General features: G+C 49.5%; 1 protein-coding gene across 1 annotated transcript in view; it reads left to right on the top strand.

The window, feature by feature from the left end:
* RAP1GAP2 (RAP1 GTPase activating protein 2) overlaps positions 1–27,488 on the top strand; it is a gene marked incomplete at both ends in the record, with an annotated part of 213,508 nt that overhangs the window by 15,638 nt on the left and 170,382 nt on the right. Inside the window, 1 exon segment of the mRNA XM_080923050.1 lies at positions 24,210–24,245. Within this exon segment, the coding sequence (XP_080779176.1) occupies positions 24,210–24,245 (36 nt within the window).

Here is a 27,488-nt window from a genome sequence, read left to right as displayed (position 1 = left end):
TAAGTAGCATGTGATTGCCTTGAACTTCTACTTCTCCTACCTCCACCTGTCCAATGCTCAGATGACCATGAACCTTACTGAATACTCACACTCAAAAGATGTCCGATGTGTGTAGTGTTGGGGTCCCCCCAGGGTTTGGCACGTGCTACCAGCTGAACTACATCTCCAGCTCTATTATTACTTTCTTTAGTTTTGAGACAAGATCTCATTTTGTAGCCTAGGTTTAGGCCAGCCTAGGATGCCCAATCTCCCTGCCTCAGTTTCCCCAAGAGCCAGAATTACAAAGATTACCACCACACCCAGATATTTTTTTGTTTATTATTTTTGTGCTTATTATGAGTTCTTTAAATGCTCTATGGGAGTGAACCGAAATCTCCACAGCAAGGTGGTGATCTGGATACGCCACACACCCAAAGGCTGGGGGCCGGGATGGTGATTTCTATCTCTGCAGAGAGGGAAAACGTATCACAGAGAAAGTTCACATTAACAGGGTGAACATCAGTCCTCATTCAAGTCTCAAAAGAAACTTGTTATTAAAGAAATTGGCTTGGGGAAACTCAGGGAAGAATCAGATGGTTATCATTATCAAATGAATCCCCCAAGAACCCACCCTGCCCAGGAAAGATTGTTTTATCTGATTAGTTTTCTAGACTAGAAATTGCATTGGGGGTGGTGAAGTGTGAGACAGCGGATGTTCGTTTCTGCGGGGAAGCATTCTCAGTTCCCGTAAGAGCCTGTCAGGTGACACAGGAACGTGGGCAGGGGGACAGCCGCTGAGGAGGCAGATGAATGGGCTGCTGTTACTGGCGTTCTGCTCAGCATGGCCATGGCTGCTTCTCCAATGGCTGTGGCTGACATGTGGACAGCGTTGCTGACAACAGGATCCTAGGCATCATCTCAGCAGGCAGGATGGCATCAATGGGACCCGAGCTGTCCTGGATGCCGGAGTGTAGGTGCCAACCTAGCAAGTGAGCCCCTTCTTACCTGAGGCTTAACTTTCTATAGTTTCAGTTACCTGTGCTTAAAACACAATCTGAAAGCAGCGTGTGGAAAAAAGTTCCAGAAACATTCCTAAGGTTAAAGCTGCGTGCTAGTCTGAGTGGCCCATAGACTCTGGTCCCCTCGTGGTTTGTCTGGGATGTGGCTCATTACTCTGCCACACTACACATGCTTCCTACTTTTGGTCACTTAGCCTTGCCCATGGCCCTGGTATCTGAGTGCTTGATAATTTGTATTTTGCTTAATGGCTCCCAAAGTGCCAGACTAATGATGCTGACCATTTTGATGTGCCAGTAGAGAGTTTTCAAAGTGCCTCTTTTACAGGAAAAGGATGAAAATCCCCAACTTTATATTGGCTTGCATGTCCAGATGCTCAGTGTACTATGGGGCCGTATTCCACCAGACTCACTTTAAGGTGAAAATATTAAGTGCATTTAACATAACAACCGATCTACTAAACATTAATTACAGCGTATGTTATTTTACAATAACATATTGGTTATGTCCAGTAACTATTGAACATCTGTTTTCCAAAGATGCTGGCAGCACTGTGCATGTAGAATCAGTCGTTTACCCTTGTGAAGTGTAGCCGAGAACCGGAGCTCATGGCTGCTGTCCAGCATCTCAGGAGAGTATCTGTGGCAGACCTCCAGCCTGGAAAAAGACCAAAAGTCTTCTTACTTTCACATCACCCTCAAGTCAACAACTTTTAGTTAAAGCCGCTGTAAGTCTGGGAGGTCTGTTATTATTAGAATTTGTTTTTATTTTATGAGTGTACCTCATATGCACACACCATGTGTTTGTTTACTTGGTGCTTGCTGGTGGAGGCTAGAAGAAGGTGTCAGGTCCCTTGGAGTTACAGACATTTGGGAGGCCACATGGGTGCTGGGAACCAAACCTGGGTCTTCTGCAAAAGCAGCCAATGTTCTGAGCTACTGAGCCGCCGCTTCTCTCTTTGTCTCTGAGATAAGGTCTCATTAGGTACCCATGTTGTCTTGGAATTCATTATGTAGACCAGGCTGGCCTTGAACTCAAAGAGGTTTATGTTCTTATGGGTGCTGGGATTAAAGGCCTCTAAGACATCTTTATAGGAAAAAACAGTACACTTAGAGTTTGGAACTGAACTTGGTTTCAAGATTTACTGGGACTGATGGCTTGTAGTATTTCAGGAGGATAAAGGGGTGCCTATGGGTAGCATGACAGGGGTAAGGTAAAATCAAAGCTGGTCTCTAATTCTGTCTGCATCCAGGCACCTGAGCAAGGCAAGCGGCTTCCTGAAGGGCTCTGATTGAGTGGCTTGTTTCAGATACTGACCAAAGTAAGCACTCTTTCTCTTTTTGTTGTGGTTTTTATTTTCAGTCTTATTATTCTTTTTAGAATTACATTCATGTAGTGTGTGTGTGTGTGTGTGTGTGTGTGTGTGATGTGTGCCATCGTGTGCATGTATGTCATGGTGTGCCCGAGGTGGCCTGAGGATGATATTCAGGACTCGATTCTCTCCCTAGACCAGGTGTGTCCTGAGCATCAAACTCAGGTCAAGGTTAGCTTTGAGTTCCTGAACTGTCTCTGCTGACCAGCACAGGGTTCAAGTGCTCGGGTCAGGATCCAAAGAAGGAAGTGCCTTTTGTTCTAAGGCGCTCTGTCTGTTGGTTTCATGGGCAGCTCCTTTCCCCCGCTGGATCCCATGGCTGACCCTCTAATGTCCCGCTTTTAGCATTTCAGGATCCAGACTGTGGCCTGCCCGTCACTGCCTTCCTCACTTCCTTCCGGCTCTAACCACTGTGATTGCGCTCTAGGCCGAGTTCTTGGGTTAGAGTGGTCCAGGCAAGCATTCTGCCTTGGTGGGACACACACTCGAGTGTGAGGGACCAACCATCAGCATGCAAACATGGAGATAGTTTCTCAAGCCAATCGGATTGCTCGGAAGCCTAAAACACGGCAGCGAGAAAAGTGACTTGCATGTGGATGTGGAAAGAGGTCTTGGACCACACAAAGTGACAGCCATACAAAGAAGGTGCTGGTGAGAGTGTTATCTAGGGGAGGGGAGCGCAGGACACGGGTGTAAGAATATATCCCTGCAAAAGAAACAGCAAGTGCGAGGTATGTTCTAGATGCAGAACATCGTGGCCAGAACGGAATGAGCTGTGACCAACGGTTAGGACTGAGGAAGATTTCCATGCAAATAAAAGATGTTTTTGGGCTTAAGCTGCCTGAGTGCTGCCTCCAGGGAATGAACTTCCCACTAATGGATGCGTGTTAGAGGCTGCCTGTTGTGGGGTTTACGGAAAATGTCTGGAACATCATTCCCTCAACATCTTCCAAGTTCAGGAGCATCTTTGGTTTGGTGGAAGATGGGATGGCGTCTGCAGAGGGAATGAACCAAAGCTGTAGGTTGTCAGGTCCCAGGCAGGGGTCAGCTTCAGCAGTCCCTGAAGGTCGCCTACTTCCAAGTTCCAATAGCTCGCTTTCAGGAGAGTCCCATTAGGAACCCAGGAATCTTTCAGCACCTTCTGTCCCGTGTCGTACGCCCTGTCCTGAAGGAACCTTTAGGGGCAGGTGGGCTTCTCCCTTTTTTCCCCGGCACCCCCGCCCCCATCCCCAGGGCCTGCTCCGCCCTGCGCCTTTGTTCAGGAGGAACCGCCCGGGGCAATACCCTGGCTGCACCGACGCGAGCGCTCAAAGCTCAGGACCCGCTGTAACCCAAACCTAGTCCGGTCTCCCGCAGCTGCGCGGTGGACGCCGCTGGGACCCAGCTCCGAACAGCCCCGAGGGGCGGGAGCGCGGGATCTAGCGGACTAGAGCAGAGGCTGCGTGTGCGCGCTCCGCAGGCCGGGGGCGCGCCCGCCAGGTGAGCGAGCGGCCGCGGACGGGCGGCAGGGCGCAGCTTTGTGCCGGTCGGTGTGCGCGTGTGCGCGCCGCGGTGACGGTGCACGCGGCTGGGCGGGCTGCGAGGGAACCCCGCGCTGAGGAGGAGGGGGCTCGGTACTGATGGAGAGCCGTGGACGCCTCGCCGATCAGCGCGCGCGTTGGGTGAGCCGGCAGGACTGACTACTGATATTCCGTCTACGTCGGGAGTGTGGGAAGGTCAGTGGCTCCCGGATAGGTTGTAATTTCACAGCCGGCGTGCATCTGGACGCGAGTTCTGGGTGTGACTGAGCGTGGAACCGGAGAGGATGCCGTGAGAGTGGCTGTGTGTGTTGGTGAAGAACTGATGGCCCGGGAGAGCTCCGTGCGCCCATCGCACCAAGCAGTTAGGCTCACTGGATTCTGTTTGGGAGGTAGGGTGCGGGTCCATAGAAACCCCCGCCGGGTGTGCCGGTGAGGCACAGCACACATGCCATGAAGAGGGGCGTGTGTGTGTGTGTGTGTGTGTGTGTGTGTGTGTGTGTGCACGCGCGCGCTTGCTTGTGTGCGTGTGATGTTGGTCAGCTCCCTGTTGGAGTCTAGTGAAAGAACTGACCGAGATGGAGGTCAGACGTGGGTGTTTACAGGTGGCAGGCAGTAGCAGGAAAGAAGCCAGGAACCCCAAGAGAATGGTCAAGCTAGGCTGCTAGGTTGAGGAGGAAGGACTTGTTTTCACTGGCAAGAGCAGAAGCCCCAGCCCGTTCTGTCCCCAAGCCAGCTCCAGGGAGAGGCAGAATTTGGGTAGTCTGCCCAGAGACTTTCATGAACCTGCGGAGCAAGGCCAGTTTGCAGTCTGATGCTCATTTCTAGAGGCCTTGGGTGGGTGTGGCAGTGCCAGCCAGGGGTAGGGGTCCTGTTTACAAGACAGAAAGACTCTACAGGTTGCACTTTGCTTTTTCCTAGACTAGTTGTGTCTGGACTTGAGAGCTGGTAAGGGGCACCCTTCTTTCCTCTGTAGCTCTCTTTCACCCTTACCAAATCTGAAGGGCATTTACAGGCGACCAGGGTTTGCACTCTAAATTCATGGATTGGCTTCTGAATGGCTCCCATCTGGGTTGCCTCTAAAGGTATTACTAGAATTGTCCTGGGCCTGTATTGGGTGACACGGAGGCCATCCTTTGAGTCTCATAGGTCTCAGTTTTCCTTGGTGAAGAAGGCTCTTATCCCCTTTCTTCCTCCTGCTTCGGGTGAGGAATAAACGGAAAAGCTCGCACGGCTGCCTGGAGGCTGGGAGTGACTCAGGGCCTGTGAGGTCTTGGGCAGTGATTTCCCTCAGGACTTGGGCGAGGCTGTGCATTACCTACCTCAAAACAAGGGTTCTGGGCTGTCCAGCTCTAAGGGTGGGTAGCTGGATGTGTCTGCTCAGGTGTTTGGAAGCTGTCTCAGGTTCCTCCCCCTCACCAGATGTTGAGGAGCAGTGGAAGGTTGGTGCTTGGGATGGGATGGCATCATCGAAGCCAAGACCCTTTGAGGTTGCTATTTTTGGTTAGGGGCAGATGTTCACCTTGGTCAGGGCACAACTGATGGGACTGTATATAAGTCCAGGATGTCCTAGTTCAAAAGGAAGTGGTCTCTGTTCCAGAAGGTCCTCCTGTGAGTGACACCTCCCTTGCTTTTCATTCTCCCTTTCCTAGGGAGATCCCTTTTGAGGTGTGGTGGATTATACCTGTAATCCCAGCAACTTGAAAGGCTGAGACAGGAGGATTGCCACGAGTTCAAGGCAATCCTGGGCTGCAAAGTGAGACCCTGTCTCAGAAGCCACAAACCAAAACTCAAAATCAAACTAGAGATTCCCAAAGCACCAACCAATCAACCAAACAAACAAATCAAGTATGGCAGAGTCACAGAAAGCCAGAATGATCTGAACTTTAAAGAGAAAGGGGCCTGGCATGGATTGTGGGAGCAAAGTAGTGTACTGGCCAAGCATGAAGGCGTAACTACACTCTTTGGTGACATTGTTGGTGACAACTGGCTGGCACTGAGGCCTGGATGTGAATTGCTGCCCCATCTCCAACGCTGTGTTCTAACCCCCACTCCCTACTCTAGAAATGCCTGGGAGAAGGGCTGGCCCCCAGGGTTCTGGTTGGGAAGTGGAGGGAGGGCAGTGGAGCAGAGGGTGCACAGAGAGAAGCTTTCCTTACCATCTGCTGCTCTATTCCTGGGGGTCTCCCGAGAAGCCCAAGGGCTACATTTCAGAACTGCTCTGTCAGAGAGAGAAACCATTAGCAGTTCCCCTTCCCCCCGAGGGTGGCTCTGTGGCCATTAACTCCCCCATGCTTCTAGATTATACAAAAAAATGAAGCTCAAATGATTTTCCGTGGGGACCCACACCACTTCTGCAGAGAGGGCCTGATGTGACCTCATTCAGTTCTGGTGTGTGGCATTTAGAACATGCTACTTCCAATCTGGGGTGAGGAGCAATGGCTGGTCACTGTGGAGATGGCTCAGGTAGGAGGTGGGGTAAGAGGCTTGGCAGTGACACTCTGAGGCATCCCACCTACTGACCTGGGACAAGTTTGCCTAGACTTTTTGAGCCTCGGTATTCTTATCTGGATATTGTGATCTTTTTTTGAGACAGAGTTTCTTTGTGTAGACTGTGTTGTCCTGGAACTCACTTTGTAGACCAGACAGAGAACCACCTGCCTCTGTTTCCTAAGTACTTTGATTAAAGGTATTTTCACCATGCCTGGCTTGGTGACATATATACATATACATATATATATATATATATATTTTTTTTTTTTTAAGACAAGATTTTGCTGTGTAACTCTATGATCTGCATGCTTTGGCTGCCCAAGTAGCTTCAGCTATAGGTAGATATCTATGCCAGCCTTTGTTGAAAAGAAATTTTTGGAGGCAGCCTCATGTAAACCAGTCTAACCTTAAACTCTGGCTCCTTCTACTTCTACCTCCTAAGTACTGGGATTTCAGGAACACACCACTATGTCTGGCTCTTTATTGGGTTTTTGGGTATCTGGCTACGGGCATTATGGATGGAATAGCTCTGAGCAGTTGGGAAGGCAGCAGGGTCTGCTGGTACAGATTCTCACCCACTTCTGTGGATGAGACAGGGTAGACAACCCCTAAGACCCTTTTTAGTTGTGGAATCTGAGGCTCAAGGGCCAGAGTTCTGTTCTGGTTGGTGCCTCTAGGGCTGTGGCCCAGTTCCCCAGGCCAGAATAGATTTGGTTCACGGTCTGAGAATTGGAGCCAATGATACTCAGGAGGGCCCAGGAACCCCAAAGTGGGCAGGGAAGGATGAGAGAGCAGTCGCTTAGAAGCAGGTGCTTGAAGGAGGAGTGGATGCATGCATTTGGAGTTGGCAGATGGTCGTGGGCACTGATCTGGGCTGTAGTCAGGAAAGGACAGGGCAGGGGGTGGGGGAAGCCTAGAGAAGTTGCACACAAGACGGAGATATAACAGACTGGCAGGAGGTGGCCAAAATGCTGGAGCACAAGGCTGGGAGGTAAGTTGTCAGCCTTGGTACCCGGAGTTAGAGGTGTCTGGGACATAGTACAGGCTGGACCTGAGGAAGAGGATGGTGGCAGCAGGGAAGGGAAGGAACTGCTGAAAGTTACTTGGGGAATCCTAGAACATGAACCAAATAGACCTCATATGTCAGGGTCTGGCCTCTCCAGCCTCCTCACTTTTTTTCCCCATGTGCTCATTGCTCCTTCTGGGCTATCACACCCTCTTTGATGGGGGAGGTGCCATCTGCAAACACTTAAGTCCTGTCATGATCTGCTAAGGAAGTTGTGGATGTGCCTTAGCCAGGGTCTGTTGCTATGGTACCAGATGGCCCTGGTCGACCTACCCTTTCCCATCTCTAAGCAACGTGGCACTCCCTCTAGGAGAGGTCACGCTGCAGGGAAGTATCCAGCTGCCTCCTGCTCTCAGCACAGATAGCTCAGGCTAGCATCACAAAGGTCACTGCCTCCATCTCTCTGTCTACAGGCAAGATCACACTCCACAGAGGCTGTCATTTAAAGACCATCTAGGGTGGCTTTTGTTCTAATAAGTTTAGTTGAGGAAAAAGAGAAGAAAAGCTGATACTGCCATACTCACCTCTGTCAGTGCTTTATCTCTCTAGCAGGGAATTGTGTCATGCCTGATCTTACCTGTCATCCTATCTGTGTGTGTGTGTGTGTGTGTGTGTGTGTGTGTGTGTACACTCTTTCTTTGTTTGCTGTCACTCTTTAGGGCATCCAGATATGGATAAGGGTTTTCCATCCCATCTGCTCATGTTGCAAAGCAGCCTCAGCTTTGAAGGCATATGGAATGCCAAAGCCAGTCTCGGGCTCGGAGGCCTCACCCAGCCTATGGCAGAGGCTGGGCTGACTCTTCTGCTTTGCCCAGGCTCTGGTTCTGGATCTGCACCTTTCTCTGAAGACCACGTCACCTCTCCTTTCTCCCCCCAACCCCCTGGGTCACACTAGGCTGGCTGGGATTTATCATGTCTGGATCAGCAGATGGCATCAGGTGTAGTCACCTGCAGGACCTTGGTACATCCAGGGTCAGTGGCTGGAAGCGAACCAGAGCAGGAGGGAAGTGACAGGCAGGCAAGAGGACTGAGTGAATGAAGTGTGTGTGTGTGTGTGTGTGTGTGTGTGTGTACACCTATGCTGGGTGCCCCTGTGTGTCCTTGAGGGCTTGTATTTGGATCAATGTATAAACATCTCTGTGACTTTTGGCATGTCTCTCCGCATGCACTCTGCTTGTTCTGGGTACCTTTGGATGTATGTCAGCCACCCGCTGGGCGCTCTCCAGGGTCCTGGAGAGTGTGCGGGCAAGTGATACTTTACCCCAGCAGGGTTTCTGCCTTTCTTGAAGCTCACAGTGTCTGTCTCTCCCCTCACCGTCCACCCGGTGATGCCTAGTTCTGCCCTCTCATTGGCTTTCCTTACCCTGCTCTCTCCCCCTGGCTTGAGACAGCTGCTTCCCCCTGTTTCAATGTGTGGGTGTCTATTGCTTTTAAGGTGGCACCTGGAGAGTGAGAGTCCAACCTCCAGCCTCATCCTCCTGAACTCTGTGGGGAAGGAGGAGTTTGGGTGGAGATGTCTCAGAGTGGCTGCAGGGGTAGGTGGCTCTGTGTATTAGCTTTTATTGGTGAGGTATGTTCCTTTCACCCTCTGATCTACTCTACCTCTGATCTATGCCACAGGTGGCCAGCTCTCTCAGACCCCCTGTGCGTACTCTTCTCTAATATCTTTGGTTAGTGTGGTTCTTTGATAGGAGACAAAGTGGTCTCTGGGGCCCTGGGCTTCCTGCTGGGGTCTTGATTGCTGCAGAATTCAAACTGTACTTATTGGTATTTAGGTCTTCCTGTGCTGGGCTCTGGCCCCATGCTCCACATGTGTTAGTTCGGTTACTCCCTGGAACAACCCTTATTTTAGGATTACAGTCCTAAGAAGTAGCATCCCATTGCTGTTTCCTTGTGGAGGTCACTTCCTCGAGATCACAGGTAGGAAGGAGTGGAGCTGGACGCTGTGCCCAGGCTTGTTCATGACACAGCTTCCTCTGTCTTTCACTCTTTGTGCTCACCTCACCCCTTTCATTTCACCTCCAGGTAGGCCATTCAGGGTTACACCACTGAAGCAGATCTCCCTGGCCACCCGGTCACCCGTGAATCATACCAATCTACTATACACACCTGCCTGAAGTTGTCCCTCTATTTCTCCAGATGTTCTCAGAACAAGCAGAGCCCAGAACACAGTAAGGATTGAAGAACAAACAAAAAAATAACCAATCAACCAACTGACCAAACAAACAAACATAACCCCCCAAACCAACCAGATTAACAATAAACCCCAGAAGCCAGCTTGCTTGGTTCAAATTCAGGCTCTGCTGCTTCTCTAGTGATCTAATACGGCATATTAGCCGCCAGAAGTGCATGGCTTACAACAATACTGACATTTATTTTGCTCATGAATCTGCAGTCTGGACAGGGCTCACCAGGGAATGCTCATCTTCTCTTCCTAGTGTCATCTGGGTGATTTAAGATTTAGGGGTGAATTACGTGCTGGCTTCATTGCTCATGTCTGGCTCTTGGCTTGGCGTCACACATGACTCCTCTCCTCATGTATATTTATGTCCTCTTTTTGTGTGCTAGTTTATGATTTTGCCCAGCATAGTGGTTGGGTGAAGGGGCAAGCATCCCAAGAAAAACTACGAGGAAGATATCTTGCTTTTCTTACCCAACCTCGGAAGTGATACAGCGTGATTTCCAAGGTACAGCTTCTCTCACACACATTTTGCCACAGCTTTTGACCTTGAGCATGTGACTTAGGCTCCCTGTGTCCCAGCTTCCCCATCTGCTAAGTGAGGGCACTGTAAATGTGGGGCTTGGAGAGGAAAGAGGAGAAACTTGAATTGGAAAAGGCATTTTTTCTTTGTGTCTTTTTTTTTGTGTACACATGCATGTTTGTGTGTGTATAGGCACACAAGACATGTGAGTAGGCATGCAGCTATATACACATGTGTGGAGGGCAGGGGTCAATATAACCTCTTATTTTGTTCCTTGGGGTCATCTGTCTTATTTTTTTTTCTTTGAGATAGGGCCTGGACTCATCAAGTAGGCTAGGCTGACTTGCCCCAGGGATCTGTCTCTACCTCAGTCCTGAGATTACAAGCACACAAGCACATATCATCATACCTTTTGCTTCCCTCCCCCAAAACATAGTTCTGCGGAATGAACTCAGATTCCCATGTTTTCAAGGTGATCACTTGACCTACTGAGCTCTCCTCTTTCTCCTCCTCTTCCCCCTTCTTTCCTTCTCTTTCTTTCCATTCCTCTATTCCTACCCACCTTCTTCTCCTTATCTTCCCTTCCTCCTTCTCCTTTTTCTCCCTCCTCCCTATTTTCCCCTCTCTGCTCCTCCTCCTCTTTTTTTGAGACAAGATCTTATTTAACCCTAAGCTGGCCTCAAGCTCACTACGTAGCTAAGATGACCTTGAACTTCTGACCCTCTTACCCCCACCACTTGAGTGCCGGGACAGCAGGCACACACCATCACACGCAGTTTATGTGATGCTGAGGTACAGATCTAGATCTTTGTGTGCGCTGGGCAAGGACTTTACCAACTGAGCTGCATTCCTGACCTGGAAAAGGCCTCCTGTGTCTTAGCTTGTTTTTATCATCCCAAGTTAGCCTCATTCTCTTCTATGTGTCACTGGTAGTGACACCATGAGGGTGGGGCTCTAGATATACTCTGGGCCTGGGTGTGGGTTGAGCCCCAACAGCACCTCCATCTTTATGCAAGAAATCAAGTGAATGAATCATGAATGTGCTGTTTTTGAGCTGCAGCCTCCACCCCTGTTAGTGTCTGGGCAAGCTCCCTAGCTCTCCTTCTGTCTCAGCCACCTGCCTTTGCTGGAGTTCATGCTCATCTGCCAGGGAAATGGTCCTTCTGCCCAGCTTGCCAATCCTGGCCCAGGATGGCGATGCTTCTGTGCCAGGCATTCACAGGTACCCTGGGGAGAATCTTGAGATTTGTTTAAGTCCACCCTGTTAGCATCTTACATTCAACACTATACTTATTTGGAGATTGGTATGTAAGAACTCTCTGTTTTGAAGTAGGTTCTGGTTTGAAATCTACCATTGCGACCCAGAAGCCCTAGGCCTTAACTTTTTAACTTCAAGGCTTAATTAATTATTAGAAAAGTGCATATTGTTATGATAAGGATTAAATGGTAAAACAAAATTTGGGAATTCTTTGGTTCATCAGAAATTCTCAAGAAATGATTTACATTGGAAGATGTGGTAGCACACATCTTGATTCTACCACTCAGGAGGTTGAGGCAGGAGGATTGCAAGGGCAGGACAGCCTAGGCTGCAGGATGAGATTCTGTTTCATACATGGAACAAACTGGGCCTGGCTAGCTATTTGGTGGAGCTGAGAACTGCAGGTTCATCATTAGCCTGGTCAACTTTTGATCTGTCTCAAAAGAAAAAGATAGGAAAGAAAGAATGAACTAAATTTATTATTATTTTTTATAACTGAAAGGCCCAGGATGGTGGAGTTGTAGTGTTTTCTCCATGGATACATTTAGTGTTGGAACCCAGGCTGGGGCTACTCATTCTCTCACCGGTGCCCTTGTTGCAACAAGGACGTTTCTCTCCATCCCTCTTACCAGAGCCAATATGGCTGCCTTCCTAGAAAAAGAAAGAGACATCCTGTGCTCTCCTTGCACTATCAGAAATTGCACATAGAGGGCGCAAGTGCATACCTCCTGCTTCATCCTGGTGAGCAGTGTAGCCACATGCTAGAAGAGACTTGGGGCTGGCTCAGCTGGATGGAGTGAGCAGATGGAAGGCAAAGACCTAGAGGTATGATCTTCTTTACTGAGAAGCCCCTTCAGGGAAGCTCCTAGTGTCCACACCTACTGAGAGCCAATGGGGCCATCACTGATAATGGAAATGCTCTAGTGAATGTCACTCCAGAACTTCCTACTGGATCAGAATCATCTGGGGACAATTTCCCGGCCCTACTTCTGAATGGTAGACTAGATAGCCTTTTCTTTTTTGAGCCATGGCATTGCTACATAGTCCAGTTTGGCTCAGCACTTACTAAATACTCCAAGTTGGCTTTAAACTCAAACTCACTATCCTCCTGCCTCAGTTTCTGTAGTAGCCGGTATCATAGACATGAGGCACCATGCCTGGCAATGAGAAAGAATCTGAGCAGTACATTAATTGACAAGTCTTTAAAGTTCTTGTTCAAGCAATCCTCCTGCCTCAGCCCCTTTAGCAGCTGGGATTATAGGTCTCTAACACCACACTGTGCTTGGCATGTACAGTTTATTTTTTAAGGATTTGTATTCAAAATGTCAAATTCCTTCTAGAAAACTGTGTTCTGGGCTTCTTTATATTTTCCTATCTAAGAAGACCAGATGGCAGTGCCACTTGGAGTGAGGCCTGAGGGATCCCGGCCCTACCTTTCTTTGTGAAGACAGACTACTTCAGGAAGGTTGGAACCAGAACCAGGGTCAGTGGTCATTTGCACTCCAAACCTTGAGTTCAAGAGGTTTGAAATAAAGTATCCTATTCATAAGGACACCTTCTTCCTCCTTCTCCTCATCTTCCTTGTGATCCTAGCAGTCAGGAGACTGAGGCAGGAGGATTGCTATCAATTCCAGGCCAGTCTGGGCTACAGTGAAAGACCCTGTCTCAAGAAAACAAAGTAAGAGCCACACAGATGACTCAGTAGATAAAGCACTTGGCATGGAAGTTTCCAGAGTTCCCATCCCTAGAACCCATGTAGAAACTGGGCAGGCATGGTGGCTGCCTATAACTCCAGCACTTGGGAGGCAGAGACAGGCAATTTTCAGGGAAAGCTGGCTAGCTTGACCCAACCTATAGGAATAAAGTAGAAACTGATCAAGGAAGACACTTTGGGATTTCACAGACACTGCCCCTTCTAGACACTCATATATATATGTATATGCATACTTTTGAAACACACACACACACACACACACATCTATTTAAAGTTTTTCTTAGAAAAATGTGCTAATGGTTTAAGCAACATTAACAATATAATATCATAGGAGACTGTGTAGTAAGTCTGCCCTCTCTGGAGTCTAGAGAGACAAGAGACACACATTCCGTTCCCATTCTTTGGAGTAACCAGTCTTGGATCATTGCTTACAGTTTCCTCCAGAAACGGTCTAGGGAGCTATGAAAATCTGCAGGCTTAGTTGGTGATGCATACTTTTAATCCCAACACTCAGGCGGCAGAGGCGGTGGGATCAGTCTTTGTGAGTTTGAGGCCAGCCTGGTCTACAGACAGCTGTGGATGTTATACACAAAAAAGAAGTATCTTTTGCATATTTACTTAAACTAGCAGGATTCTTTTTTTACTTAGTTATTTTGTGATAGAGTCTCATGTAACCTAGGCTGGCCCCAATCTCACTGTGGAGGATGTCCATGAAGGTCTGATTCCCCTGCCTCCACCTCCTAACTTCTGCGAATATAATTACACACTTTATTATTATTATTATTATTATTATTTTCATTTTTGAAACAGGGTCTCGCTCTATAGCTTGGCTAGCCTTGTACTCACAGCTGTCCTCTGTCTTAGCCTTCCGAGCAACAGAATTACAGGTCTAGCTTTACTGTCTCACTGTGTTGCTCAGGTTGGCCTTAAAACCAAGATCCTACAACTTCTGGTTTCCGTGTCTAGAACCCAGGGCCTGGTGTACGCCGTGAAGTGTTTGCTGACAAACTACCCCCCCCAGCTTCTAAAATGATGGCTTTAAAAAATTAGCTTGTTTTAAAAGTAATTATCCTCGAATTGACAAAAATGTTGCCTTATTGTTATTTTGAAATGTCTGTGGTAGAATCTCTCACTTTTGTAGCCCACAGCCATCCATTATGACGACTCCTTGGCAGGCCAGCTTTCCTGAACAGATAGGAAGGAATTGTGCAACCAGAGAGCGTGTGAGTCTTGCTCTTGTAGCCTAGTTTTCACAAGTTGCCTTCTGCAGTCATCTCTGTCATCATCTTGCTTTTCTGAACTTGTGCAATGGGACAAGCAGCCCTGGCCCTGCGAAAGGCACACAGGGAAATGACCTACATTCTCCTAGAGATCCGAGTCTTTCTCTGCCTCTGTCCTTGCCCTCCCCCGGCCTGGGAAGGGAGTAGAGGGCAGTTTGATGAGGGTAAGCAGACAGTGGAAGAGGGAGACTCGATCTGAGCTGCTCAGCTCAACCTGTGCCATCTCATGACGAGGGGCGGGGCAGAAAGGTTGGTCTGTTCAGTGCTTCTTCTTTAGGGACATCTGTTTCCTGGAACTTTCTGTGACTCTCCATCTCTGTGCCCAGAGAAGGAGCCTGTATCATTGTTTAGTCCTCATTTTAAATATCAATAATTACATGGTCTGAGCTGCCCAAGCAGATGAAACTACACTGCTGCTTCCTTTCTTCCTGTCCTTGGGACCCTGGGGACACAGTGGAGGGCCTGCTGCTGACAGGCATCTGGGTTGTTCTCTAGGCTCAGCCAACACTCCAGTTCCATCTACCCGAAATCCTATGAGTTGTGAGTTACTTGGAGCTCTGCCCAAAGCTGGGGCCTTGACAAGTCTTGTCTCCTAGGTTGGTCTCCCAGGAATACCCACCGGCTCTGCCAGGGATGCTGGACCTTGTGACATGTGATCCAAAGTAGACCCTTGTCCGTGCGTGTGCATGTGTGTGTGTGTGTGTGTGTGTGTGTGTGTGTGTAGGAGCCTGTTAGGGAGGGTGGAGCCCATCTGGGCAGGAACTAGAAGGGCTTAGTACTTGCTCTCTCCCATATCATTACTGTTCCATTATGAGTCATGCATTGCTTTCAAGGCCTTAGTCTTTCATTCTGTACAATGGGTGTTGCATAAATTCTGCATCCCAGGCTTTTTCTTGGTGGCTGGTATTTGGCTGAACCAAGCTAGGTGGTTAGATCAGTGCTGGCTCATAGTGATCTCCCAGAAATGTGTGCTACCTTGGCTCTGGTTCAGTTTCATCAGTGGAGGTACGGGAGGGTGCCGGGCTGTGGTGGGTGAGTGGGTGGAGGCAAGCAGGCTGGGCAGGCTCACATGGTGCTTCCCTTTTCTCTTGGCTCACATCTTTCCCAGAGAGCTGGGTGGCCTCCTTCTGCCCACCCCACAGAAGAGGAACAGAACAGGGCAGAAGTGGGGCGCCGGAAGCTGAAAGGGACTGAGGCAGGGGGCAGGGGGCGGAGTCACAATCGGTAGTAATTACAACGGTTCCCATAGCCTGCGCCAAGCATTTTTGTTCATCCGCAACAATATGCGGTTGGTATCATTTTTCCTGTATGACAGAGAAGATGACTGAGACCAGAGAGGTTAAATGACTTGGGTGAAGTCACCTGTCTTCAGAGCTTGGGAGCCTGAGGGCTCAGCAGGGGCTAGCACAGATGGCTCTTCCTGCCTCTGGGGCTCAGGTACTGAAATGGAGTCAGTCACATAGGAGCTCCCCTCTGTCTAGGTTTTTACCATGGGGCTGAAGGGACTTTAGGTTCTTCTGGCCTCTCCAACATCCCTGGATCCAGATGTCCTTGAGGAATGTAGGGTGCTCCATGCCTCCTTCCTACCAACACCCCAAGCTGCTGGCGCTTCTTGGAGGGAAGTCCTCTCAGTGCTCTTTGTGACTTCCAGGTGTTGCAGACTCTGGAGACAGAGATTAGCCTGGCTTCAAGCCTGAAATCCACCTCATCGCTGCCCTAACAATCTGCAGCTGTGTGGGCCTCAGCCTCTGTCCTACTTGGCTCTGGAACTCTTGGTACAGGTGGCCTCAACCTTTCATGTCTCCTTGGACCTGGAGGTCTTTTATAAGAGCAACTGTCAACTGTCTCTTCCCCCCTGCTTAGGTGTGATGGGCAGTGTTCACACATGGTACATGTGGGTGGTGGGGTGTGCCTAAGTTTGGTGCAACTGTCACACCACCTCTTTCTTTAACACATACTGATGCATGCATGCTTCAGAGGCAGCCTCACGTTCAGCTCCTGCTAACTGTTGAGGACAGAGAAGTTTGCCTTAGGTATTCTGTTCTAAGTAGACTCGTGTGATAGCTGCCTAAACCACCCTCGGAAACTGTCTAGCGCACCCTGGAGCTTTGGTATCCAGTGAGGTTGCTTGTTGGCCTGCTGGAAGTCTCAGACTTGGCTAAGGAAACAGGCAGAGCTAGCTGATAGATGGGCTGCTTGCTGTCTTGCTCATTAAAGCTTTTTCCAGTGGTGAGACAGAGGAGGGAAGAGGAGAGGAGAAGAAAGATCCAGTTCAGGCTGGGTCATTGACTTCTGACCTTGCTTGGATAGGAACTCAGACAATGCTCTTTAAACTTGATTCTTTGGCTGGGGAGATGACTCAGTAGGCACAGTGCTTGCCTTGCAAGCTTGAGGGCCTGAGTTCAGTCTCTGGCACTGGCGATGCGCATGTGTAAAAAGACAGGCATGATGGTCGGCACCTATATTCCTAACCTTATGGAGACAGGCCAGGGGATACCCTGGGGCCTGCCGGTCAGCATGCTTAGCATAATTGGTGAGCTTCGGGCCAATGAGAGACCCTGTTTCAAAGGAAGATAACAGTATTTCCGAGGGTGATACCTAAGAGCACCCTTTGGCTTCCACATGCACATGCCCACTCACTCGTGTGGTCACCTGTGTGAGCACGTGCACATGTGAGCACGACACGGGCACACACACACTCAGAATTAAAGAATAAACTTGTTCTCAGTCTGCCCATTTTCTATGCCATCTTTCTGCAGGTGGGCTTCAGTTTTCTATACTCTTCATAGCCCCAGTCTTCTGTCCTGTAGTTTAGGACAAGATGCAGAGAGAGAGATGGGGGCATCTGTGGGTTGGGTCTTAGAGCCTACCTAGGTATCTGAGCCTGCTGCTGGGGCCAGTAGAGTAGATGCTGGGTTGGCCAGGCCCAGACTGGAATCACCCCTGACCATGGGACTCACAGAGTACACACACATATTTTTCTCTCAGAGAAAGGTTAAAGGAAAACAGGGCAGGTGGGGCCCCCAGGGTGTCCTTGGTACTGTTGGGAATCTCCTGGTGTGAGGTGGGTACAGGGATGAACAGCAGGAGTAACTTGCTGGAGTAAGTGTCCAGGCGGAAGCCAGCAAGGTCTGGACCTTGCTTTTTGGGCTACAAGTGAGCATGAGGAATAACTTGAACCGAGGACGTTCAGGATTCTGCTGGGAGATCACTGCAGACAGCTAGAGCAGCTTCACGTCCTTCCTCATTGCTTTATCGTCCAGGACCACACAACCCGCTGTCTCTGCAGCCTGTGATCATAGGGCTGTTACCAGAGAACATCACCGCGTCAGCACTGGTGCCGGTGGCTGTGAGAACTAGCCCGTGTTTCCTTTCCACTTCTGCCTACAGGAATCAGGGAAGTGTTCCCAGCTTGGTCTAGATCCTGAGGGGGGTCAAGAAGGGCAGTTCAGAGTCCATATGTGTGTGTGAGATGTGTGTGTGTGTGTGTGTGTGTGATGTGTGTGTGTGAAGTGTGTGTGTGAAGTGTGTGTGTGTGAAGTGTGTGTGTGCATGTGTGCGATGTATATGTGTGTGATGTGTGTGTGTACATGTGTGAATGTGTAATGTATGTATTTGTGCATGTGTGTGCATTGTGTGAATGTATGTGTGATGTGTGTGTGTGTGTGAGATGTGTGTGTGAGTGTGTGTGTGTGATGTGTGTGTGTGAAGTGTGTGTGTGTGAAGTGTGTGTGTGTGCATGTGTGTGATGTATATGTGTGTGATGTGTGTGTGTACATGTGCGAATGTGTAATGTATATATTTGTGCATGTGTGTGTGCATTGTGTGAATGCATGTGTGGTGTGTGTGTATGTACATGTGATGAAATAAATAATTCCAGGCACATAAGCACTCTGAGTGTATGGATGTGTATGTTCCTATGCACTCATGAACATCTGTCTGCAACCATCTGATGGCATGTGTAGGTAAAGAGAGGTGTGCTTTCACCTCTGTAAAAGTCTGGGTTAATCTACTTGCACAGTGCACATGAGTGTCTCTAATGACTTGAATGTGAGCATCCCCATGCCTGAGTAGATCTGTGTGTCCTCGATACATAAATGCATGTGTACATGTGCAGGTGTGCTTTCTCTGTGCCCACAAGTGTGGATGTATACTTAAGTCTCTGCATACTGATGCGTGCAATTATTTCTGTGTAGTGGTTTTCTGAGTGTGTACTGAGCATTGGGGAACAGCAAGCTCTCTGTTCTGGGCATCTGGGAGCTGTGAAGGGTCTTTTGAGACTTCCAGATGGGTCTCCTCTCCCAGGCGAGGGTATAAGAATCCTTGAGTCTCCTTTGGTTTCCAGGAAGCTGGGGCCGTGTGGGGCCAGCTGCCAAATGGGGCTGTGGTGCAATCTGCTGGCTGAGCCCCTTCCGGAGCTGTGGGTTCCTCTGGGCGTGAGGAAGCTGCCCTTTGTGACCTCCCTGCCTGCTGTAGTGCCTCTTGGAGTGCAGGACACACCTCTAGACCATGGAGCCTCACCCACAGGAAGCTCAACTCGGGGGACAGGCGAAAAGGGAGGTGCCCTGCTTGGCGCCCCACCCTGTGGCTGCCGCCCTGCTGTTTCTCAGTTCTTTCTCTAACCAGCCCCAGGGACTTCTCTAGGACCCAGGGCTCTACAGCTGCACGGCTGCGACCATGTTTGGCAGAAAGCGCAGCGTCTCCTTTGGGGGCTTTGGATGGTGGGTGACAGAAGGGGTCATGTCAGAGATGAAAGTGGACTTGGAGAAGGGGGTCTCTCTGGGTAGCTGGGGAGCAGGGCTCAGGTTGTGCCTGAGACCTGCGTCTGTGGGAAGCACTTTCAGATGCCAGGTAGACCTGGAGGATCCTGAGGGGGCCATCGGAGGTCAGGCTCTGCCTCACTGTCAGAAGCAAGGTCTGGAAAAGATCCAGAAGGTCAGGGTGGCTGGAAGTGTGGGTGTGAGTGAGCATCTTCGGTTGACTGCGTATGCCTGTGCTAGCGTGTGCTTCTATATGTGTATGCACATCTGCGGTTATTCATGTGCATGTGTGTGCAAGTGTGATGTGACTGTAATCTATCTGACCGTGTGTGCTAGGTATGTGCCTGGCTGGACAGACATGCCTTCGGATGTGACACATGTGTTCTGTGTTCCAGAGCAAGTACCTACCTTGCTTCCCTGGTATCCTGTATCCACGTTTGCTCCTCCTGGGCTGTCATGAGTCTGTGGCAGGATGCCTGTGGGCTGCCTCCTCTCTGTGTGGGTTGTGAGAGGAGGGGCAGTCCTGTCTTTAAGTTTGCCATTCTCTCTGACCCACTTTTGCCCCATTGAGCCCTGCATCCAGCCTTTTGCTCGTTTAGTGCTCTTAGGCACTTTTTGCTTCTAAGCGGTCTGTCTTTCCAGATGCTGAAAGCAGGGTCTAAAGTCAAAGGCTCACCTTACCCGCTGAGCTGCTGGGAGTGCAGCCTAAGGACTTTCCTTATCAGTTTCCGCTCAGCCTCTGGGCCCAGGGCATTGTCACACTGAGGGCGCCTGGGGTTCTGGCTGAAATGATGGGTGGCATTGGTGTGGCTGGCAGAAAGGTTGGGGAGACACAGAAGGATTGGGAGGGGACAGACTCTGTTCCTCTGGTCACTGCTTGTCTCCTGGCTTGCCTTTTTCTTTTTTCCCCTCTTTGAGAACACTTTGCCATTCATTCTCTTGCAGGAAGGGATTCCGGGCACTTGGGACAGTGAGGATAAGAGGAGGCTAGGGTGACAGGGTGGTCTAGAGATCAAAAGACACCTTCAGGGGTCATTGCTTAGTTTGTTTATTGGTTGTTCAAGATTTCAGTCTGTCAGTCTTCTCCGTAGGGATGTGCATGACCTTGGCAGATTGAGTCACCACAGAACCTCTGCTCCTTTAGCCATTGTCCATGCTCCCTTTGTCTGCGACACCAGCTTTGGCCTTCCGCAGTCTCCCCCCCCCCTCCTCTTGCAAAGTCCCTCCTTTGTTTTCTTCAGCTCTTCCTCACCCCCCCTTGTCTTGCAAGTCTTTCTGTCTGGGCTCACTTTTTTTTTTTTTTTTTTTTTTTTTTTTTGCATAATCCAGGGAATCACGAATCCTGCCTAAGCCAGTTGTCTCACGATCAAACAAACGGGTTCTGAATCCAAATACAAAGAAGACATCTGGTGCCATCTTGTACATTTTGACTCGTTTTCCCTGGATTTCTGTCTTAGGTACTGTTGCCTTCCTAGAGTGAAGGTCAGCCTCTGAAGTAGATGGTTGGCCGTGGTTTCCTGTTCTGGGTAGTTCCTGTGTCATTCATGATGATGGTGCTCTTCATGCAGTCAAGCAGGAAGAGCCCACTGATTTGTTCATTTACTTTTGAGACAGGATCTCTCATTGGTTTGGTCCTCACTGATTAACCTAGGCTGGCTAGCCAGAGAGCCTAGGAGCTCCCCTTTCTCTGCCTCCCCAGTACTGGGTTAATAATAGTGTGTGCTCCCACCCTTGGCTTTTTTAAAAAATGTGTTTTCCAGGGCTCCAGCTGAGATATTAATCGTGCAAAGCAGGCACTTGAATGACTGAACTCTGAGCTCACTTCCCAGGCACTAGTGTTTTAATTTTTTTTTTTTTTTTTTTTTTTTTTTTTGTCCAGCCCCTACAAGTAGCAACACTCTGCATCAGATTGCTCCAGAGTCCCCAAGCAAAGCTGGCGGATGGTTTAAACCTGGCCAGGTGAGGCAGGGAACACAAATGTGTCACCCACAGCTGCCTCAGAGGCAAAGACAGCAGTGGGGAGAGTGACTTAGTATGTCCAAGGGACTCTATATGTTAGCCACATTTCCACTTAACTGGGTTCTAGGGTGACAGGCCCGATTCTATCTCACCCACCCTGGGAGTAAAGACCCCTCCGACACATCAAACATATGCTCAGCAGATGCTACTGGGATAACTGGGGTGTTTCCAATGCAACAATGGGTTGAGACCCATCAAGTCTGGAGTGACGCTAAGACTTTTCGCAGAGTTAGGTTAGCAAAGAGGGTGGGACGGCAGTGTAGCAATCATCTGGGCACAGCTGTCAGCTAGGAGCTGATGCAGCTGACTGGGGTTGTGGAATCCTGGATCCCAGGTCCTCCCAGACAATGAGGTTAGTTTGAGTGGGAGTTCCAAAGCCTCCATTTGTTGTCAAGGCAGAGAGCCAGTGCCATCAACATGGTCATGGTAAAGTGAGTGGGGTGCTTCAGGGGACAGAGGAGCTGGGGACTTGGTTTCCATCATGGTAGGACCAGCCCCCACCTCACAGCCTTGCCTGAACTACAACCTCCCAGGGCCTTACTCTACCATGGGAATCCTGGTGGACGGGCTGCTGCATGGGAGAGACCTGGGCACAAGGACCAGCAAGGTCTGCTGCGGTGAGAATGCCTGTCTGACCAGGCAGAGGTTGGGAGAGCACATGGGAGGGCAGGACTTAGTGCCACCTCTACCTCAACTACCGGGGGAGCCCTGAGAGCCAAGGCTGTCCTCTGTGGGTCTTGCTTTTCCCATGTGTCAGTGGGGGACTTGTGCGGTGGCAGAGGACTGTTAGAAGAGTTAAGAGATGATGTGGGATGTGTGGGATTGTTTGCATCGGTGGCTCTGGCTCTGAGCATGACAACAGAGTGTGGTGTTCTGACACCTGCTTAGATATGGGGCTCTGTTAGGTTGAGTGGGAAGGCAGGAGGGTCTGCCTTCAGTGTGGAAACCTTAAGGGAAGAGAGACAGAGAGGGACAGAGGCCACATGTTCTGGTGGTTTTGCTGTTATGGACTGAGATGAGGTGCTGGAGGGTCCTCAGAGAAAGGGGACCCTACTCTCTATTGGGGAGCTCTAGCACAGCTCAGAGCTTAATGCCAGCCGGGGATGTCTGGGCATCTTGCCGTGTGGTGTGGACCCCTTACCTCTCTGCCCTCTTTTCTCTGAGAGTCAGCCTATGGGAAGGAACCAGGAAGACTGGGGCCCGAGTGAACTTTCAGGGTGCCAAGCATCTTAGAGGTGCTGGTGAGTTTGGTGGCACCAATGGCAATGACACCGATGGTGGTGGAGACATTGGTGGTGACGGTGACACTGAAGGTGGTGGTGGCTCTGGGGAGACACTGATACTGATGGTGACATAGGTGAGTGGTGACATAGGTGAGGATGTAGTGGTAGTGGTGAAACTGGTCACGACGGTGACAGGGTGGTGATGACGCTGGTGTGAGATGAAGTGGGTGATGACACCGGTGGTGACTGGGGTGATTAATGCTGTCATGTGACTTAGATGTTGCTGACTGTTATTGCCAGGCCGACACTGGCGTAAAGGTGACACGGTGGTCGTGACACAGTGAGCAAAGGTGGCGACGCTGGCTGGGGAGGTGACTCTGGTGGTGATGGCTTTTAAGCGATGGTGCTAGCACCAGTCACAATGGAGACATGGGTGAAGTGACCTCTGGTCAATAAAAGACGCAGGGAGACCATTGCCCACTGTTCCTCCGATGGGGGAAGGGACCTCCCTTTCCAGCCATAAGGGCTGGCATATGTGGGGGTAAAAATAGAACCTCACACTGCCTCCTTTGCCAGAGAAGGTGGTGCAGGCAGGGGCGGGGAGTGCTTCTGCGCATCCTCAGCCAAGGTGCTCTTCCCTGCTCCTAGCTCTCCAACCTGCTGCTCTCCTTGGAGGCTGCTGTTGGCTTCTGACCTGCCTGATGGATGGGCATCTTCTGGAACAGGTGCATTCCTGTGGCCGGGGTGCTCCCATCTCCTGTGCCATCTACTCAGAATGTCAAAGGTTCTAGAGCACTGGTTCTCAACATGCGGGTCGAGACCCCTTAGGCATACCTCCATCTGCAAAAATATTTACATTATGATACGTAACAGTAGGAAAATTACAGTTAAGAGGTTGGGGGTCACCACAGCATGAAGTATATTAAAGGGTCAACACTGGTCTAGAGTCAGACTTGACCAGAGATTCCACTCCTTTGAAACCCAGTTTCCATTTCCAAAATGCAGAGCATCCTAGTTCCTTTCTGTTCCGGTTTCATTCTTGCTGCCGCAACCATACCCCCCCACCACAAGAGCACCTTTAGGGGAGAAAGCATCACCGAGAGAAGTCAAGACGGGAACACAAAGACAGGCCGGCTTGCTGTAACACACAGCATTATCTCTGACCAAGGAACTCATTTCACAGGCAAAGCATGTCAGGGACCGTGACGGGTGCTGCTTTCTGGCTGGCAGGCTTATGCATAATTATTCTTTGTTTTATTATAATTATATGTATGTGCCTGTGTGGGGGTATGTGCATACGAGTGCAGGTGCCCACAGAGGCTAAGAGTGTTAGATGTTCTTGGAGCTGGAGGTACAGGTGGTTGTGAGTCCCCAAATGTGGGCTCTAGAGAATTAAACATGGGCTCTCTGGAAGGACAATATGTGTGTTTAACTGTTGAGCCACCTTTCCAGTCCTAAGCCAACTTTCTTATACAGTTTAGGACTACCTGCCTAGGTAATGGTGCTGCCCACAGTGGGCTGGTGCCTCCTACATCAGTTATCAATCAAGACAATTTCCCAGAGACTCACAGGCCAAGCTGATCTAAGTAATTCCTCAGATAGGAATTACTAGAGAGTTTCCGATTATATCAGATTAACAGTTGAAGCTGTCTAGGAAAGCTTCTCATAGATGTGTGGTCCAGTTCCCCATGGAACTGAGACTTCATTTCCTGAACTGAGGAAAATTTGTCTTGTAGTAGCTTTCCCTGTAGAACAGAGGCAGAAGGGAGCATCTCATACTGACTGAAGCCCTTGCATTTCTCTTGGCAGGATCGACAAGACCATGCTGGCGGGTCTGAAGGTCAAGTAAGTAGCTTCTTCCAATTCTTTAGAGGCCAGAGATGACACCCTTGCGCCCTGAGACTTGGTCTGTCCATGTTGTGTGTGACAGTTGATACTGTATACTGTCAGATTCCAGGCTTGGCTGCAGGGGCTTCTGCACTGTAGGAGACTACATGGGCCTCTTGACTCCTGGGATGTCCAGGGAAAGTCAGAGGCTTGACTGATAGAATCAGGGACAGGCCTGGTGGGAATGTGACTAATGGCTATGACATTCAGGCTACACACTTATTGATAAGAAAGACGTATTTTATATTATTTACATTTTTATGTGAAGCCCTGATGCCTAGAGGGAATCTTTTTGACATTATCATCTATTTGAAAAACTATGATACAATGTTCTAGGACCTCTTTTTTTTTTAAGATTAAAAAAAAATTTAATGTATATGAACTGTCTTCAGACACACCAAAAAAGGGCATCGGATCCCATTACAGATGGTTGTGAGCCACCATGTGGTTGCTGGGATTTGAACTCAGGACCTCTGGAAGAGCAGTCAGTGCTCTTAACTGCTGAGCCACCTCTCCAGCCCCTAGGACCTCTTTTTAAGATAAATACTATTTCACTCTTTGTGTATGGGCATTTTGCCTGCCTGCATGTCTATGCACCATGTGTGTTCCTGGTGCCTGCAGAGGTGTAGAATTCCCTGGCACTGGAGTTTTGGACAGTTATGAGGCATCATGTGGGTTCTGGGACTCAAACTTGGGTTCTCTGGAGGAGCAGCGAGTGCTCAAAACTACGGAACCATCTCTGCAGCCTGTAGGACTCCTTCAAGCATCATTGGCATGTGTGGGATCAGCTGGCTGAGTTATCTGTAACTGACTGGTCATCCTGGTGAGCCCAGTCTGGGGGCTCCCTGAGGCTTCCACACCACAAGTCTCAGGCCTGGGCACTGCAGGCCTAGGTCTGACAGGTGGCTGCTGGTCAACGTGGAGAGGGTGATCAGAGGCCCCTCTGGCTTGAAGCTTCTGTCCTCCCTTCTCTTATCCTTCACCCTCTTCCCCTTTCTGTTCTGTGAACTATTTAGCCATTACCCTCGCCCAGGTCTTACCCAACTTTAAGAACTTTTCATGTGAAAGGGAAGAAAATTCTAGAAGAAAAAAAAAAAGCATCGATTACTACTGAAGATATTTTTCTGCCACAGGTGTATTAGTTTGTGGATGGAAATTTGTGCAAAAGTGCAGCAGACACACACAAAGACCTGGGTTCATTTAGCAGAACACACACACACACACACACACACACACACACACACACACACACACACACACACTTGCATGAATGCATGAGGTTCAACGTGCTCCTCTGGCTCTCCCTGCTCCAGTTTGGCTAAAGTGAACCAGCTCATTGACAGTGTTGGTCTCTCTTGGTACAGGAGCCAGGGAAAATCAGCCAGACTTGAGGGTTGGCCTGTAAGGGGATCAGAATAGAAGGTCTACCTTCCATTTGTTTTGTCAATTCCAAGAAGATGAGGGGCTGGTGGGGGAGGGGTGGTGAGCAGGCTTGGGGCTGGATCTTAGTCTCTCCACAGAGTTGAGGCCATAAAGGCCATGAAGCACTCTTGGTTTCTAAAGCTGATGTTGTTCTGGCACAGGATGAGGGGGCCCGCTGTTCAGCATGGTATGTGCGCAGATGCAGCCCAGTTCAGGGCAGGCTGTTTAGGCTTCTGTTCCTTTTGTTTGGCTTTATTTTGTTGGTGGTGCCAGGAATTGAACCCAGGAGCTTGTGCATGCTAGGCAAGTGCTCTCCCGTTGAGCTCCATCCAGCCCCTTTTAACTTACTTTATTTTGTAGGTGGGGGGAAGGGGGCCCATGACATAGCACTCCTGTGATGATCAGAGGACAACTTGCTGGAGTCGAGCTGCCTTTCACCATGTGGGTTCTTGTGATTGAATTCAGCCCATCAGGAAGTGCCTTTATCCATGAGCAATCTCGATGGCCCTGATTTCACTTCAAAAATATTTTAATTGTGTGTGTGTGTGTGTGTGTGTGTGTGTGTGTGTGTGTGTGTGTATACATGTGCAGAGCCCAGAAGAAGGTATAGGATCTCCTGGTCCTGCAATTATAAGTGGTTGTGAGTTGCCCATTGTGGGTTCTGGGAATGAAACTCGGGTCCTTTAGAAGAGCAGTCAGTGCTCTTAACCAAGGTGCCACATCTCACAACTCTGTTCTTTTTACTTTTAAAAAAATGTGACATGGTATCTCATTAAGTTGCCCTGACTGGATTTGTATTGCATTAACCTTTCCTGGGGAGTTGTGAACAGAGGTCTGTTTACCCCAGGCAGGGCACCAACGACAGACCAAAGAAATGATGTCATGTAAGTGTAGCTTGGTGGACCAACGAGTTGAGTTGGGGTGACTTGCAGGATCATGGTTGTGGAGTTGCACACAAGAGTGTGGAAAACTTACTGGTCACTGAGCCACCTAAGAAAGGTCTTCCCTCCATAGCAACTGTTAGCTGCCTGTTTATCCTTTTGGGGGGAGGCTTGTACTGCAGATCCTCCATGCTTCCTTCACCCTCTTTCCTTTTTATGATAGAGAGCTTTTTATCCCAATTTTGTGTCTACTGTGGGTAATCAGAGATGTTACAATAGCCATGGTCAGGGGTCTGGAGTTCAGAGAGAAAGCAACACCTTGAGTCTGTAATGCTTCTGCCTCAACCTACAGGTCTATACCTTTATCTTTTAGCAACATGTCTGGCTTTTCCAGAGCTTCCCAGGGGTGTATCTGCATAGTGAATGAGGTGTGAGGTGGAAAGCTGGGTTGCTGAGGGATGTGCTATGGAGAAGTGTTTTGGGGGGCCTGCCTTTAGCCATCTAGCACAACTAAAGCAGTGGGTTTATAGAGGCCCTGTTTGTTTGTTTTAAGTAGATCTATTTGTAACCTGTGAAGGAGGGAGTTTTAGGGTGGTGTGAAGAGCTGGGAAAAGGGTTGGGCCACTGCTGAGAGTGGGATCTCTGTAGGGGTCTCTGAATATATGGGGGACAGTTAGAGTTCAAGCGTGGGGAGCATGGCGTCGGTGGTGTCCTGCAGGGTGTAGGACTGAATTGTAGCTTTAAGATCGGTTGATTTTAGGAAGTAAACCCTTTAAACTGAATGTGGTGGCACACACCCGTAATCCCATCATTTAGGAGAAAGAGGCGGGAAGACTTGGAGTTGATGGGGGAGGTCCTGGAGCTTGAGGTTGCCCTCAGGTATTGTCTGGGACACCTG

This window comes from Micromys minutus, assembly GCF_963924665.1.
Source record: "Micromys minutus genome assembly, chromosome: 10".
NCBI classification, from domain to species: Eukaryota; Metazoa; Chordata; class Mammalia; order Rodentia; family Muridae; genus Micromys; species Micromys minutus.
This window is presented reverse-complemented; position numbering and strand designations above follow the sequence as displayed.